We start from the raw sequence: 14826 nt of genomic DNA on the forward strand, positions 1-14826 counted from the left end.
AATAATATGTATTTTTTTTTTCTTTTTAAATGACACGGCACAAAATAACAGTCGCAGTCAGCGAATCGGCGGGTGCACAAAGCCAACGGCGAGCTTACAAAGAAACGGGAGCTTAAAAAGACGTATCGAATGTGCTGACACAATTTGATTTAAAAGAAAAACGGATGAGGCAAGATAAATGGCAGAGGGGGGAGGGGGGGGGGGGGATTAGATGAGGAGAGATAGTGTCATGCCAGAAACCCGGGGCGTTAGAAGAAGGACTTTCCATCGGAGGGGGGGGGGGGGGCTGCAAGGAAGCGAGAAGGGAAAGAAAGACTGGGGAGGGGAGGGAGGGCGGTATAAGACGAGAAAGAGAAAGAAGCGATAAGGAGAGAGAGAGGGGCAGAGAATTAGCTCCGAGAGAGAGAGAGAGAGAGAGAGAGAGTGCCGAGCTGCAAATCTGTTTATTGCCTCTGCACTCCGTCTTCGACATTCTCTGCTCCTGGCTGGCTCGATGCATGCGCGCCCCGACTGCCTGCCTGCCTCTCTATCTCTTCTCTCTGGCTGCCAGCTTTTTTTGTTTTCACAGCTTGTCACACACACACGCACACACACACACACACGCACACGCGCGCACACACACACACACACACACACACACACACACACACACACGCGCGCGCCACGTCCATCTACCGAGTCATTTCCCACTCGCACAGTCAAAACACAGTGTTCATTTAAAAGCAGATGATACCTCCGTCAATTACTTGCTTTATTTGTTCGCGTTTTGAACATTTAAATGTTTTTTGTTCCGTACCACGCCGATACGAATGGTATCGATATGCTGCGGAAAATGGCTGCCAGTAACGTCAAGTATACCATGAGTCATACATCGTGTATGGGCTGAATATGTCAGAACACCGGTCCCTCATAACACTCAGGACACTTTTGTTCACTCCATTCCTCGCTCTCCCTCTTTCTTTCTTTAACCTTTCTTTAAAACTCGAGAAAGCATCTGTGTCATTTTAGATTTTAGCTATATATATAGCAACGTTTTTCAGAAAACTCTTATAGCTAATAGCGCATACACAAGCTCACAGCGGGTCACTTCGTGCCACCATGCGAGTTTGTACATCTGCTATTTTTGAACGTTTTCGAAAAATCTTAAAAGTGTTTGAAACTTATTTTCACACAGATCTTCTCTTCTGGGGGTCCCTGGCACAAAACCTTCTCAGATGGGGGGGGCGGGGGGGTCCTTGCCACAAGAAAGTTGAAGAACTGCTATTTTAGAATGCATTTGTAGAATCGGCCTCGGGTCATAATGGGTTAAACCGCTGAATGCATAGATGATTGGGGTCTGTTTTTTTTTTTCTTCTTTCTTGCTTGATAATCCACCACTGACGGAGTTGCACTCTCATTAGAGGAAACCTGATGCTGATTGAACTGCCCGTCACCCTCCCCCCCCCCCAGGTCCAGACAAAAACCTCTTTGTTGTTGTCACCATTGTGGGGGCCTCGGTGATGCCGAAGTGTCCGGGCTGTCTGGCTTTTGTGCCTGACTATTAATAGTAAAGAGGCAAAGAAAGGCACTGCCATGTGCTCCCGACCTCAGGTCACAAAGGCAGGTATATGCATATTGCTGGCATGTGGTTGAATCACAGGCTTATATGAACCCTGGTGTCCCTATTCTGGCGGAGGGGGGGGGGGGCATTCGACGAAAATAGGACTTCTACAAGCTCACAGCGCGTCGCAACGCAATGCAGAGTGCAGGAGTGTAGCTAGTATGAGCTGCAGGGGGCACACCGGTCAACTAGCTATAGGGCATAGCAGTGGTGGCCATTTTGTGGTGCCACGTATATAAAACCCATACATTTTTCCCATAGAGATTTAAGAAAATATTTATATTATTTTTTATTCTTTTAAGCCTGGAACCAAGCCAAGGCATCCAGGCTCCTGGTGAATCATGACCATAAAACATTTGGTTCTGTGTAAAACAATATTTGAATATTTAATTATTAGTATATACTATATTTAACAAATACCCCTTTTGTGTGCAATTTTCTAATCTTTTTCGACACAGGATAATTTCTTTACGGTCATAATTCACCAGGAGCCTGGATGGCTTGGTTCCTGGCTTAATATTATTTATATAAATATATTCGGAAAGTTTCTATGGGAAATGTGAAAGGGGTTTCTATCTGTGGCATCACAAAATGGCCGCCACTGCTGCGCCCTATAGGGTTCAATTACATATCCACTTTTTTTTTGAACGTTTGGAGGAAGTTCGACAATGTCTGACCATTTTTGACATGCCCACAAATAGGGACGCCGGTTTAAAGTGGTTTGGTTCGGTGTGAAGTTGGGGTGAAACAGGATAAGGTGAAATGTGTACGTCTGTGTGTGCACGTTTTGCTTTTCAGAGCGTTCGGCCATTCGGAAAATGCAGTCATCTCTTGAAACCTAAATAACTTGGCCTGGGGGCTCAACAGAGCAGTCAAGTTGCATGAGGTATTATCATACAATATAGGCCTGGAAGAGCCACAGGCATCTTCTTTTTTTTGCCGTGCCCCAGGGGTCACACTGATATGTTTTACGGGCAGTTCACAACAACACTGTGCTCAGAGGGGTCAAGAGGGACGTCTAAAGCCTGTAAGGCTTTGTGTGGATTCCTTCTGACGTGGTGAATCTCAGTGGTGGAAATACTTACTTAAGTAAAAGTATCAATAGGCTACTGCAACGTAGAAATACTCTGTTACAAGTAGAAGTCCCGTATTCAAAATGTACTTGAGTGAAAGTACAAAAGTACATGTATCAAAATGTAATTAAAGTACAAAAGTAAAAGTAGTCATTACGCAGAATGTCCCATTTCACAAGTTTTCATGTGTATAAAAAATCTTTTGAAAATAGCAGATCTACAAGCTCACAATGTGTCGCATCGCGACGCTTTGTGAGCTTGGAGATTGGCTATTTTTAAATGGCCGAAATGTATATAGGGCGGAAATGGTTAATGTATGTTTTGTAATAATAATACAATTCTACAAAGTAACTAGTAACTAATGTTGACAAATAATTGTAGTGGAGTAAAATGTCAATATGTTGTAGAGATGTAGTGGAGTAGAAGTAAAAATATTGGAGATTGGAAATACTCAATTAAAGTACAAATACCTCAAAACATTGTACTCAAGTAAAGTACTTGAATCTACCCTGTCAGGAGAAATGGTACAATCCTGGGCACTACTGCCCCCTTGGTGCAGCATGGTGAACTCGCGCCTGATGGCACAGCTGTCTATAACAACAGTATAAGTTCAAGGCTCTTCGTTTGGTAGAGAAGCTAAAACCCAGAACGCTCTGTATACAAAACAGAAGGAAACAGAATAGGACAGAGGCACAGCCATGTTGGGATGTACGATGTTTAGATTAAAAGCTGTCAAGTATTTTTTATTTGCACTACAGGCCTGGAAATACTTGGCCATCTCTGATTCTATTTATTTAAGCACATCATAAATAATTCCAAATCCCATTCACTTTTTAGGGTACATATTAATTGTGTAAGCAAGTTATGTCATTGATTTATTTCAGTTGAACGTGGGATTACTTTGTCACAAAATCATTTATTTTAATAAGTTGGCTATCATCGTGCACAATGACAGTCAACTAATTGTCTCAGTCCACAATCCATCTGATGTGTGAAATATATCAGATTAGCTGGTTTCCAAAGTAGCCTACAGTACAAAACTACAAAACATTATTCAGTTGCGATTATAATGATTTTACTGTAATTTCATTATATATCATAACATACCTCCATTTCCTTATTCCTTATCAAGTACATACATGAAATATGTTTGTGTGTGTGTGTGTGTGTGCATATATATATATATATATATATATATAAATATATATATATATATATATATATATATATATATATATGTGTGTGTGTGTGTGCGTGTGCGTGTGCGTGTGTGTGTTATGAGCACCATGCCTGCCCCGAGCCACCTAGGTAGTAGCAGCAATACAATTACAAACTATAGCCGCTGCAGCCCTATGTATTATGCAGCCTTTCTAGTGTGTGACTGTCTGGCTCTGCATGAGAGCCAGACAGTCACACACCACATGAGTGTGTCCAGCATATGTTTTTATATATATATATATATATATATATATATATATATATATATATATATATATATATATATATATATATATATATATATATATATATATATATATATTTATTTTTTTTTTTTTTATTTTTTTTAAATCAGTGGTGGAAAGTAACTAAGTACATTTAATTAAGTACTGTACTTAAGTACATTTAATTAAGTACTGTACTTAAGTACAATTTTGATGTATTTGTACTTTGCTTGAGTATTTCCAAATTCCAATAATTTTACTTTTACTCCACTACAATTACTTGAAAACTTTAGTAGGCTACTAGTTACTTTTCAGATATAAATTATGATATTATGAAACATGCATTAACCACTTTAGCCCTATTTTATACCTAGACTATTTACAAATATTGTTTGTACTTTTACTTTTGGTACTTTAAGTACATTTTGATGCCAATACTTTTGTACTTTTACTCAAGTATTTATTATTTTTTTTTAAATAAAGAGAATCCATACGTCTCAAAGCGGATCTACTCTTTGACCATTGTCTTTCATGTGCATACATGTTTGGTGAGAGTGTGTGTAGACCCGCTGCAGAAAGTTGTCGGCTCCGCATGGGAATAGCAGTCACACAGATCTAACGGGATCACTGTTAACTGTTTGGAATAAAGCATTTCACCGAGAGGAGAGAAGTAGCCTAGTGACTGCGTGCATGCATGCCCTGTAGTGACAGTGAGTCGGTGACATAATTCATGTTCTTCCCCTCTTCACGTGCACGCACGCACGCACACTTTCTACCTCCTGCGAGAGAAGGTGGGGGGGAGAGAAAAGGGGTAGATGCATGGGGAGGGGGAGAGAGAGAGAGAGAGAGAGAGAGAGAGCGCGAGCGCGCACGGTAGAACAGATCGCTATCAGACCACTAGTGTGTAGTCTCTCTCCCATGGGCTTCGACACTAGAGGAGGAGAAGCGGTCAGTCCTCGGGAACTAAGTCTAGCACTATGGACGCAGGGACATTATCGGAGCCCTTTCTTTCCTCGGAAGAAGTGCGCGTCTGCTGCTGCTGCCGCTGCGATTGCTACAGAACGGGGGGAATGGGTGCGTGTGAGAGAGACCCTTCGGTTGTACCGCATACAGTGTGCTTAATGTGAACCGTTTCTTCTTTTCGAAGGCATATCGGTGGAACTTCTAGAGGAGACGGATCGTCCAGCTATAGTCCGAAAAAACAGCCCCCAGGTCGCCCGGCTGAGGATTTTGAGGGAGGCTCGGTGTGGGGGGCAGGTGGGGGCAAAGATGTGGAGCTGAAAATGCCCCCCCTCCACCACCACCATGGCAGTCGCTGCCCACTATAGTGGACCCGATGGAAAGCGATCAGCACCGCGGACCATGGAATAGTTCCACCGGCCACAATGCGGACTCTGTCCGGCCCCCACATGTGTGTGTGTGTGCGTGCGTGCGAGTGTGTGGTGAGTGTGTGTGTGTGTGAGGTGAGTGAGTGAGTGAGACGTGGCTTTGTTGCGGATCACAGCTGCTTGGATGATCTTGATCATGATGATTTCTGATTCTGATTGTGATCCGGAGCCGTTTGGATGTATTTAGGATCGTAGAAAAAGACATTTTAAAGGCGACCCTTGAAGGTAAGAGCGCACAAAAGCGCACACATCTCCAATAAGCCCCCTTTCGGAATCCTGTATATATTTTTTTTTTTCGTATTTGGGATGACGGTAGTCATCCCAAATACGAAAAAAGGTATGCAGGGGTCCGAAAGGAGCTTACACATCTCATTAAAAAATATCGAATAAAAACATAATAAATCGTAACTTCTTTTATAGTTCATATGTTGATGTTTAGCCAACAGGAAAAAAAAGTGGTATAATTCTAAAACAGTGTAGTGTTCGATTTCAAGGCTACAGATCATGGCACTTATAGCCTACATAGTATAGGCTACGTGTATTCAGTGCGCCGTGACAATAGGTAAGTAGCCTCTGTGTGTGTGTGTGTGTGTGTGTGTGTGTGTGTGGTGTGTGTGTGTGTGTCTGCCCTGCCTGCCTGCCTGCCTGCGCGCGTGCGTGCGTGCGTGCGTGTGTGTGTGTGTGTGTGTCCAATTGTGCCAACCCTTTCAAAGTGATATAAGGCGGGGTCTTCAACAGGGGTTAGGTCTGGACCCCTATAGGGGGTCCTCAGAGTTACTAGGGGGGGCCGCAAATCTTGGTGTGATATATTGAATTGTCTTTTTTACATTAACAACTTGAACCCCATAGCGTCCCTTTTCTGAGGAGAACTTTAGCCCAAAAGATAGCAGATATACAAGCTCACAACGCCTGGCGCTGCGAGGCGTTGTGAGCTTGTAGATCGGCTATTTTTGGGGGCAAAGAGGTATTAGGGGTAGAGGGGAAAAAAGCAGACCAAGTAAAAAAATAAAGTTGAATCTGCCACACAATTTTATACAATATAGAGGCGGTGGTCCGTGCTTCACCCTCTCTCTCTCTCTCTCTCTCTCTCTCTCTCTCTCTCTCTCTCTCTCTCTCTCTCTCTCTCTCTCTCTCTCTCTCTCTCTCTCTCTCTCTCTCTCTCTCTCTCTCTCTCTCTCTCTCTCTCTCTCTGCTAAGGGGTCCTTGGCCCGAAAAACGTTAAGGACCCCTGATACAAGGAATGTGTGCCATATAAGGACGATTACAATTTACATAACTATTGACCATTGACCATGCATTGGCCACACGATCGTCAAGGCAATACTGTCAATTGGCTGCCGTTGGCCGAACGATGCCACCATATAGCTTCCCCCGCCTTATTAACATATTTAGCCAATATATGCACCGTCAAGACATGTTATTGAAAAAAACAGCTGTCTGGTCGTTTAGACTAGTGGTCCTTGGGTTGGGGTACCAGGGGGTCCCCAACCTATCTACAATCTACAAGCTCATCTACAAGCGAGCTTGTAGATCTGCTATTTTTGAAAAATCTTGAAAATGTGTGTCTTTGAATATAGGCCTATATTTTTTTTTAAGTGAACATTTTTAACTCAAATCTTTGCTTTCTGGGGGGGGGGGTCCCTGCCCTGGCACAAAACATTTTCAGATGGGGTCCGCGATCAAATGCATCAATTCAGGGGTCCTTGGCATGAATAAAAGGTTGAAAACCACTGGTTTAGACTGAATAATAATAATAACGGGGGCCAGGGGTGGACTGGGGCCATTTTGCATACCGGGCATATGCCCAGTGGGCCGCTGGCTAATGGGCCGTTTAAAAAATAGATACAATTAAAATGTTTTTGCTCCCGATTTAGGATTATTACGGTCATTCCCGGGTCGTGTGGTCCAATTATTAGTTACGTTTGTCACGGTGCGAGGCAGGAGTTTAGGACTCAAAGTAGAACAGACAGTCAGGAGCAAGAGCAGGTCATATGCACATGGATTTATTGAACATGAAGGTGAACAGGACTGGACAGAACACCAAGACAACATTTATATTCTAGCAAGGAACATGAGGAACCGAGGGTCTATATATGCACACAGGGTTAACTGGACACAGGTGAACACAAGACAAATCAACACAGGGATTGGCTGGGGCACAACAGGACACAGGTGGAGAACATAACTAATCAAAGGGAGGTGAGACAAGACAGGTAGCAAACACGAGGGCAGACAGGAACACTAGGAACATACAGTAACTACACAATAAAAGTATTGTTAACAAAGCGGTCCGGGGGGTTGGTGGGCCGGTCCGGACCAAATTGCCTGGGCTGAATTTTGGTCCCAGTCCGGCCCTGACGGGGGGGGGGGTGGAATTTGTGTGCAGAGCGGATGGATAATGCTCGTTATGGAGTTGGTGGAATAATTGGTCCCACTTTATTTAAATGTTGCGACCTTGCTGTGCGCGAAGCAAAAATCATGCAGCACCTCTCCTCTCCTCTCCTCTCCTCTTCTCGTCTATTATATAGTCGATGGGTGCCGACATCGATCTCACAGTTCTGTCCCTGGGTGCGCAGAGGGGGGATTTGTCCCGTCTTATCTCTGCTGACAGCCCGCGTTCATCTTGTTCATTTTGTGCTTAAGTTGCTCTCTTCCTCCTACCCCCCCCCCCCCCATACACACACACACACACACACACACACACACACACACACACACACACACACACACACACACACACACACACACACACACACACACACACACACACAACCCAGACCTAAAGAAAAATTATAATCGGAGGTATTTATTGGAATGTAAGGGGCAGAAGAAAAAAAACGGCTTCAAATCTAGCAGTGTGCTGGTATTTTTTCTCCTTTTTTTTCGGTGTGCGAGGGAGAGAGAGAGAGAGAGGGGGGGGGGGGGGGTGGGGGGGAGAGAGAGAGAGAGAGAGAGAGAGAGAGAGAGAGAGAGAGAGAGAGAGAGAGATTCTCATCTCATCTTTTTCAGGCCATGACCCCCCCCCCCCAAAATAATCATTGGCTATTTGAACTGGGGACCCCCACCCTGAGCAAGCAATTGGAATTGTAGGAGTTGAGGCGTTGACTCGGGTCCACTTAAATATTGTGAAAATAGCCGATCTGCAAGCTCACAACGGGAGGCGTTGTAGATCAGCTATTTTCACAATTGTTGCCTCCTTATATTATTTGACAATTTGGCCAATGTTTGACCAGTTTTTATAGTATAGTTTGCCGATTACTTTTGATGCAGTAATGGTCTTTTTCAATGTCATGTCACCCCCCCCCTTCCTATTAAAAGTCCTTAAATCGTCACTTTACTGTCATCTGGGGACCCCCCGCCCCAAAAAACTAAAAAAATCACGTCCACATGTTGAGAACCCCACGTCCCTCTCCTAGCCTCCCTCCTCTCCTCAAGCCATTACACCAGGAGGATGAGGCTTCCTGTGAGTGCAGTGGAGTGGGGGGGGCATATGTCCATCAGGGTGGCATGTGACAGATTGAGCCACCCTGTCCAATTCCAAAATAGCAAAAAGTAGCAGATCTACAAGCCCAAAACGTGTCGCACCGCGACACGTTTTGGGCTTGTAGATCTGCTACTTTTGTGTGAGTAGGGCATTAATTTACGAAAGAAAAGTTAAAATACGGAGATAAGAGGTGTCTGTCTGACAATATGCAACGTGGCCCTCTGGAGTGAGTGTGGAAACATAGTGGCCCTCTCCATCATCAAAGTTGCCCACGCCTGCTCTAAAATGAAAAAAAAATAAAAAAATAAAAAATATATATATATATACATTAAAACCGTTACTGCGTAAAAAGTAATCAACAAACTATACTACCAAAAATGGTTAAACATTGGCCAAATCGTTAAATATTAGAGGCAAACATTTTGAAAATAGCTGGGGGGGGGTTCAAATATGAGTTCAAATATGATTCTTTCGGAGGTCGCGCCCTGAAGAGGTTGAGAACCACTGCATCAGGCTATTGTATTTTTTTTTGCAGAGACGGTGGCCAATAGTTAGCCAGAAGCTAATCACACATGACAGGACTTCCCCTTTACCTGCAAAAGGATGTGTTTTAGCTGTGTTCCATTTTACTTTATTCTTTTGCTGCATTTTGTGTGTGTCCGGCGGTGTTTGTAACGAGCCACGGTGGCCATTTGTATGCACACTATTCTGCCCAGCCAATTTGCAAGACTTCATTTTACATTAGCCCATTACGACCGGGAAAGCATCTTTGTCATTTTTAAGATTTCTTTGGGCTATTCAAAAATAGCAGATCTACAAGCTCATAGTGCGGCACCGAGTGCCGCACTATGAGCTTGTAAATCTGCTATTATAGAAAAAATAAGTGAACATTTGTGCAAATCTTTGAATATGAATTTTTAAAGCGAACATTTTTTAACTCTGTTACAACTTCTGGGAGGTCCTTTGGAACAAAATGTTTTGAGATGGGGGGTCCACGGCCAAACACATTTAAATTATTTGAAAAAATGTAGGATTTAGAAGACATTTGTAGAACCCTCAGAAGCAAAGATTTGAGTTACAAGTTACATGTTCGTTTTAAAAAGATACATTTTCAAAGATTTGCACACATTTTCCATGATTTCTCCAAAAAAAATAGCAGATCTACAAGCTCATAGCGCGGCACACAGTCAGATTCAAAGACAGACATTCCCATGCTGCCATACAGATCAGAGGAAGGCATGCATTTTGCAGAATAGGAAAAGCCACTGATTTTCCCATTATTCTCATTTTTCATATAGGTCTCCGGATCCAAATGTCATGTCCAGGGGAGGCGGTGCCATTTTGGACCCAGCGGTGTGTGACATGAGAGGCGGAGAGCAAAGAGGAGGAGGACTTTACGAGGATATCCTGCCGGTTGTGCAAATGCACATGGCTCTGAAGCCATTCAAATGATCTCTAGCCAACGCTGAGAGAGGGGCTGTGTGGGGGGAGAGAGAGGAATGTGACGAGCTTCATTATTGTCCCCTCATCTTCGAGCATGGACTGACGTTGGCGAGGGAATCACACGCCGCTTAACGAGACCGTTGCTCTTTTGTTGGAGGGTTTGGGACTAATTACCACGGGATTATTCGAAGCCTGACCCAGCAGCACCAGGCTGCACACACACACACACACACACACACTGAGGTGGGTGAACAAAGCACCGATATCTGGTGACAGAACCCGGGTTACGTTGATATAACTTTACAATCCCCTATTTGTTCTCACCTCTTTGTTTGAGGGATTTATTTCTTCTTTTTTTTCCTTTTCTTTTTTTTCTGGCCTGTTTTTTTTTTTTTTTTCGGACATGGAGATACAGTGGCGCTTACGGAATAAGGACTGGGCCTCCTGCCTGAGGCCGTGGATACCCATACTGCTGGGCCTTCACCTGCAGTTCTCCCGCGCGTCCAACTGCCCCGAGGAGTGCCGCTGCGACCGCACCTTCGTGTACTGCAACGAGCGCAGCCTGAACTCCGTGCCTCTGGGGATCGGGGAGGGCTACAAGACCCTCTACCTGCACAACAACCAGATCGGCAACGCCGGCTTCCCGCTGGAGCTCCACCACGTGGCCTCCGTGGAGACGGTGTACCTCTACGGCAACGAGCTGGACGAGTTCCCCATCAACCTGCCCAAGAACGTGCGGGTCCTCCACCTGCAGGAGAACAACATCCAGACCATCTCGCGGGCGGCGCTGGCCCAGCTCCTGTGGCTGGAGGAGCTGCACCTGGACGACAACTCCATCTCCACCGTCGGCGTGGAGGAAGGGGCGTTCCGCGAGGCCGTCAGCCTCAAGATGCTCTTCCTCACCAAGAACCACCTGAGCAGCGTGCCCATCGGCCTCCCGGAGGACCTGAAGGAGCTGCGCCTGGACGAGAACCGCATCGCCGTCATCGCCGAGGAGGCGTTCCGGAACGTCACGCGCCTGGAGCGCCTCATGCTGGACGGCAACCTGCTGACCGACGAGGGGATCGCGCCGGGGACCTTCCAGGACCTGGCCACCCTCCGGGAGCTGTCGCTGGCCCGCAACTCCCTGACCTACCCGCCCCCGCTTCTCCCCGGGGAGGTGCTGGTGAAGCTCAACTTCCAGGAGAATCAGATGAATAGGATCCCTGTGCGGGCTTTCGCGGGGCTGCACAAGCTGGAGAGGCTGGATATTTCCAGCAACCAGCTGCAGGCGCTGACACAGGGCGTCTTTGACGGCCTCGTCAGCCTCAGACAGCTCACTGTTCGGAACAACCTTTGGCTGTGCGACTGCGGCGTCACATGGGTGGTGGCGTGGCTCAAGTCTCTGCCGGCCTCGCTCAACGTGCGCGGCTTCATGTGCCAAAAGCCCGAGCGGGTCCGCGGCATGGTGATCCGGGAGCTGAGCGCCGAGCTGGTCCAGTGCGCGCCGAGCACGGCCGCGGCGCCGCCGCCGCCACCGCCCACCCGCCCGCCGACGTCGCCGGGCGACGACTCCGCCCCGTCCTCGGCCCCCTCGTTTTCCCCGGAGCCCCCCGTCGCGACTCGCTACGTTTCGCCCTCTTCCGGGCTCCCTTCCCCCACGGTCCCCCCTCTCCACCCCGTCTTTCCGACCAGGCAGGGGACGCCGAGGACTAAGCGCCCGCAGAGCCCCCCCCGCGGCAGGGAGACCCTGCAGGTGACGTTCGCCATCCTGAACGGCTCCGCCATCCACGTCAGCTGGGCGGCCGCCTTCCCGGTCACCGCCTACAAGGTCACCTGGGCCAGGATGGGCCCCAGTCTGACGGGCGACACCGTCCGGGAGCGGATGGTGGGCGGGGAGCACCGGGGCATCCGGCTGGCCAACCTGGAGCCCAAGTCCACCTATCGGATCTGCGTCATCCCGCTGGACGCGTTCAACAACTACCGGCCCAAAGACGACACCGTGTGCACCGAGGCCACCACCACCGCCGCGACCACCTCCTTCGGCCCCGACAACAACAACAAGGGTCCGTCGGTGCCCGAGCAGGCCACGCAGCAGGACCCCACCAGCTCGCCGTTCCTGCTGGCGGGGCTGATAGGCGGGGCGGTGGTCGTGGTGCTGGTGGTCCTCCTCAGCGTCTTCTGCTGGCACATGCACAGGAAGGGCCGCTCCAAGTCGTCCGCCAAGTGGAAGTACAACCGGGGGCGGAGGAAAGACGACTACTGCGAGGCGGGGACGAAGAAGGACAACTCTATCCTGGAAATGACTGAGACCAGCTTCCAGATAGTCTCGCTCAACAACGAGCAGCTCCTCAAGGGAGACTTCCGCATTCAGCCTATTTACACCCCTAACGGGGGCATCGGCTTCAGAGACTGCCCCATGGGGACTGACAGCACAGCGTACTGCAAGAACAATGTTCAGGATGCAGACTTTTGCCGCACATGATGTTTTTGTTTTTTTTGGAAAAGCCTTTCTATAGACTCACGGCAGCCATATTGGAAAGACATTGGGCCTCTTCCTTACTTCCTTCACAGGTGTTACCAATGATACTAATGAAGGCTCTGTTCCATTCTGGTCAAACAGAGTCAGGGTGCTGATATTTTTGCATGTTGGCTCACTGGAAACACTCTGCTACACCAGTGGGTCTCAAAGAGTCCTTGAGGGGGTTCCAAATGGCCTCTTATGGGTCTGTAACTCTGAGAGTGTACAAATGGAACCAAATGGACCCATAAGGGTCCAGTTGGTTCCATTTGTACACACTCAGAGTTATGGTGGTTCTTGAAATTAAAACGTTTGAGAGCCACTGTGCTACACTAAACGGAACGGAGCCTTCATTAGGATCATTGGTAACACCTGTGAAGGAAGTAGGGGAGAGGCCACATTTCTTTCCAATATGGCTGCTGTGCATAGAGCCCGTTGGCGACTACCCTTAGCATCACAAAAGACGCTGTACAGTGTTAATATTTCGAAATCCTGTGTCAAGAAATGTAATTTATACAACTGGCTGGACGATACTTGTTGAATTCAGCTACCTTTTTATATTTCCTTGGTAAAATTCGAATTTCTAAGTTATTGGTTATTCCGGAGTTGTGCCGTTTTATTTCCGTGCTAGCAAGATGTACAATCAGGAGTCATTCACATCTAAGTATGAAGGTTTGAGTTTCGTTTCGATCATTACGAGTACTGGATTATTTTTAAGTCAGTGTAAGCTGTGACGATACTATGATAATATTTAAACTAATAGGGAATTGAGAGACAGAGAGAGGAAAGAATGATGCTTAAATCAGCTACAAGCACCACACGATGGCATCGTATTTCAAGCTCCATGAAGTAAACTACAGCTTCCTATTTTTCATCAAGTTTTCTTTTGTTTTGTTTTCTTATGTTAATGAAGCCATCGACATACTATGGCACATTCGTTTAGTTACAGTGTGATTCAGTAGGGACGCAAATGAACATCCCCTGCTCAAAGCAGGGGCCACTTCTTTCTTGTTCATGCAAATGAAAACTTGTGTGTGCTTCAAAATGACATTTTTTAAATGTCACACACCTTTTAAGCAGCATATTCCAAATATCCACCGACGTTGAGACAAAGTGTCTGTGTTTGTTTGTTTGTTTGTTTATTATTTTATGTTTGTACGCAAACCATAAACGCTTTCACACGCTTTTCAAAACGACAAAAAAAAAAGATTACAACGCAAAGGGATCCTGTTATTTGTGCTAGCTGAGTTTTGAGGATGGCGTTTTTAGGGGAGTGTACTTTGCAACAAGCACATCTGCCATCTCTGTTTTAAACCATGGGGGGGGAAGCAATTGCAACTTTTGTTTGGCAAAAAAATAATGTTATGGTAATACAGTATATGTATATATATATATGTGCCTTGAAATTATCAGCTTACAATGTATTTTGAACCCATGTTTTTGCACAAAAAGTGTATTGTATATATATTGAATTGAATTGTTGTTGAGAAAAAAAAAACACCTCCTGCTTTTGATTATTTATTGACAATGTCATTATTTATGTCGCGTATGTCTACTGTATGTCGTCGCTATCGGGTGGAAACCTCATAAGTCCAAAACTGTTACTTTGCAGGAAATGGACAAAAAAGGAGCTTGTGTTCCAACGGATTCATTATGGTTATTATTTAGTCACAAACTCTTATTAATACCGTTTTGGTTCAATATTGATATAAAACCCACAGAGCGACTTCACATCACTTTCACTTTAACCCATTAAGACCTGGAACTGTGTAATTTTTAGATTTAAGCTAAAAAGCATTATTTTACACTTTGGGCTATTCAAAAATAGCAGATCTACAAGCTCATAGCGCGGCACCGAGTGCCGCGCTACGAGCTTGTAGATCTGCTATTTTTGAA

General features: G+C 46.0%; 1 protein-coding gene across 1 annotated transcript; it reads left to right on the plus strand.

The window, feature by feature from the left end:
- Positions 1 to 5584: 5584 nt before the first annotated feature.
- Positions 5585 to 14412, plus strand: LOC311036316 (leucine-rich repeat transmembrane protein FLRT2). Its single transcript, XM_084044938.1, has 2 exons — positions 5585 to 5728; positions 10286 to 14412. The coding sequence occupies exon 2, from the start codon at positions 10834 to 10836 to the stop codon at positions 12892 to 12894; it is 2061 nt and encodes a 686-aa protein (XP_083901064.1). The 5' UTR covers positions 5585 to 5728; positions 10286 to 10833; the 3' UTR covers positions 12895 to 14412.
- Positions 14413 to 14826: the final 414 nt, after the last annotated feature.

The sequence above is a fragment of the Gymnoscopelus microlampas genome, assembly GCF_963454915.1.
Source record: "Gymnoscopelus microlampas genome assembly, chromosome: 20".
Classification (NCBI taxonomy): Eukaryota; Metazoa; Chordata; class Actinopteri; order Myctophiformes; family Myctophidae; genus Gymnoscopelus; species Gymnoscopelus microlampas.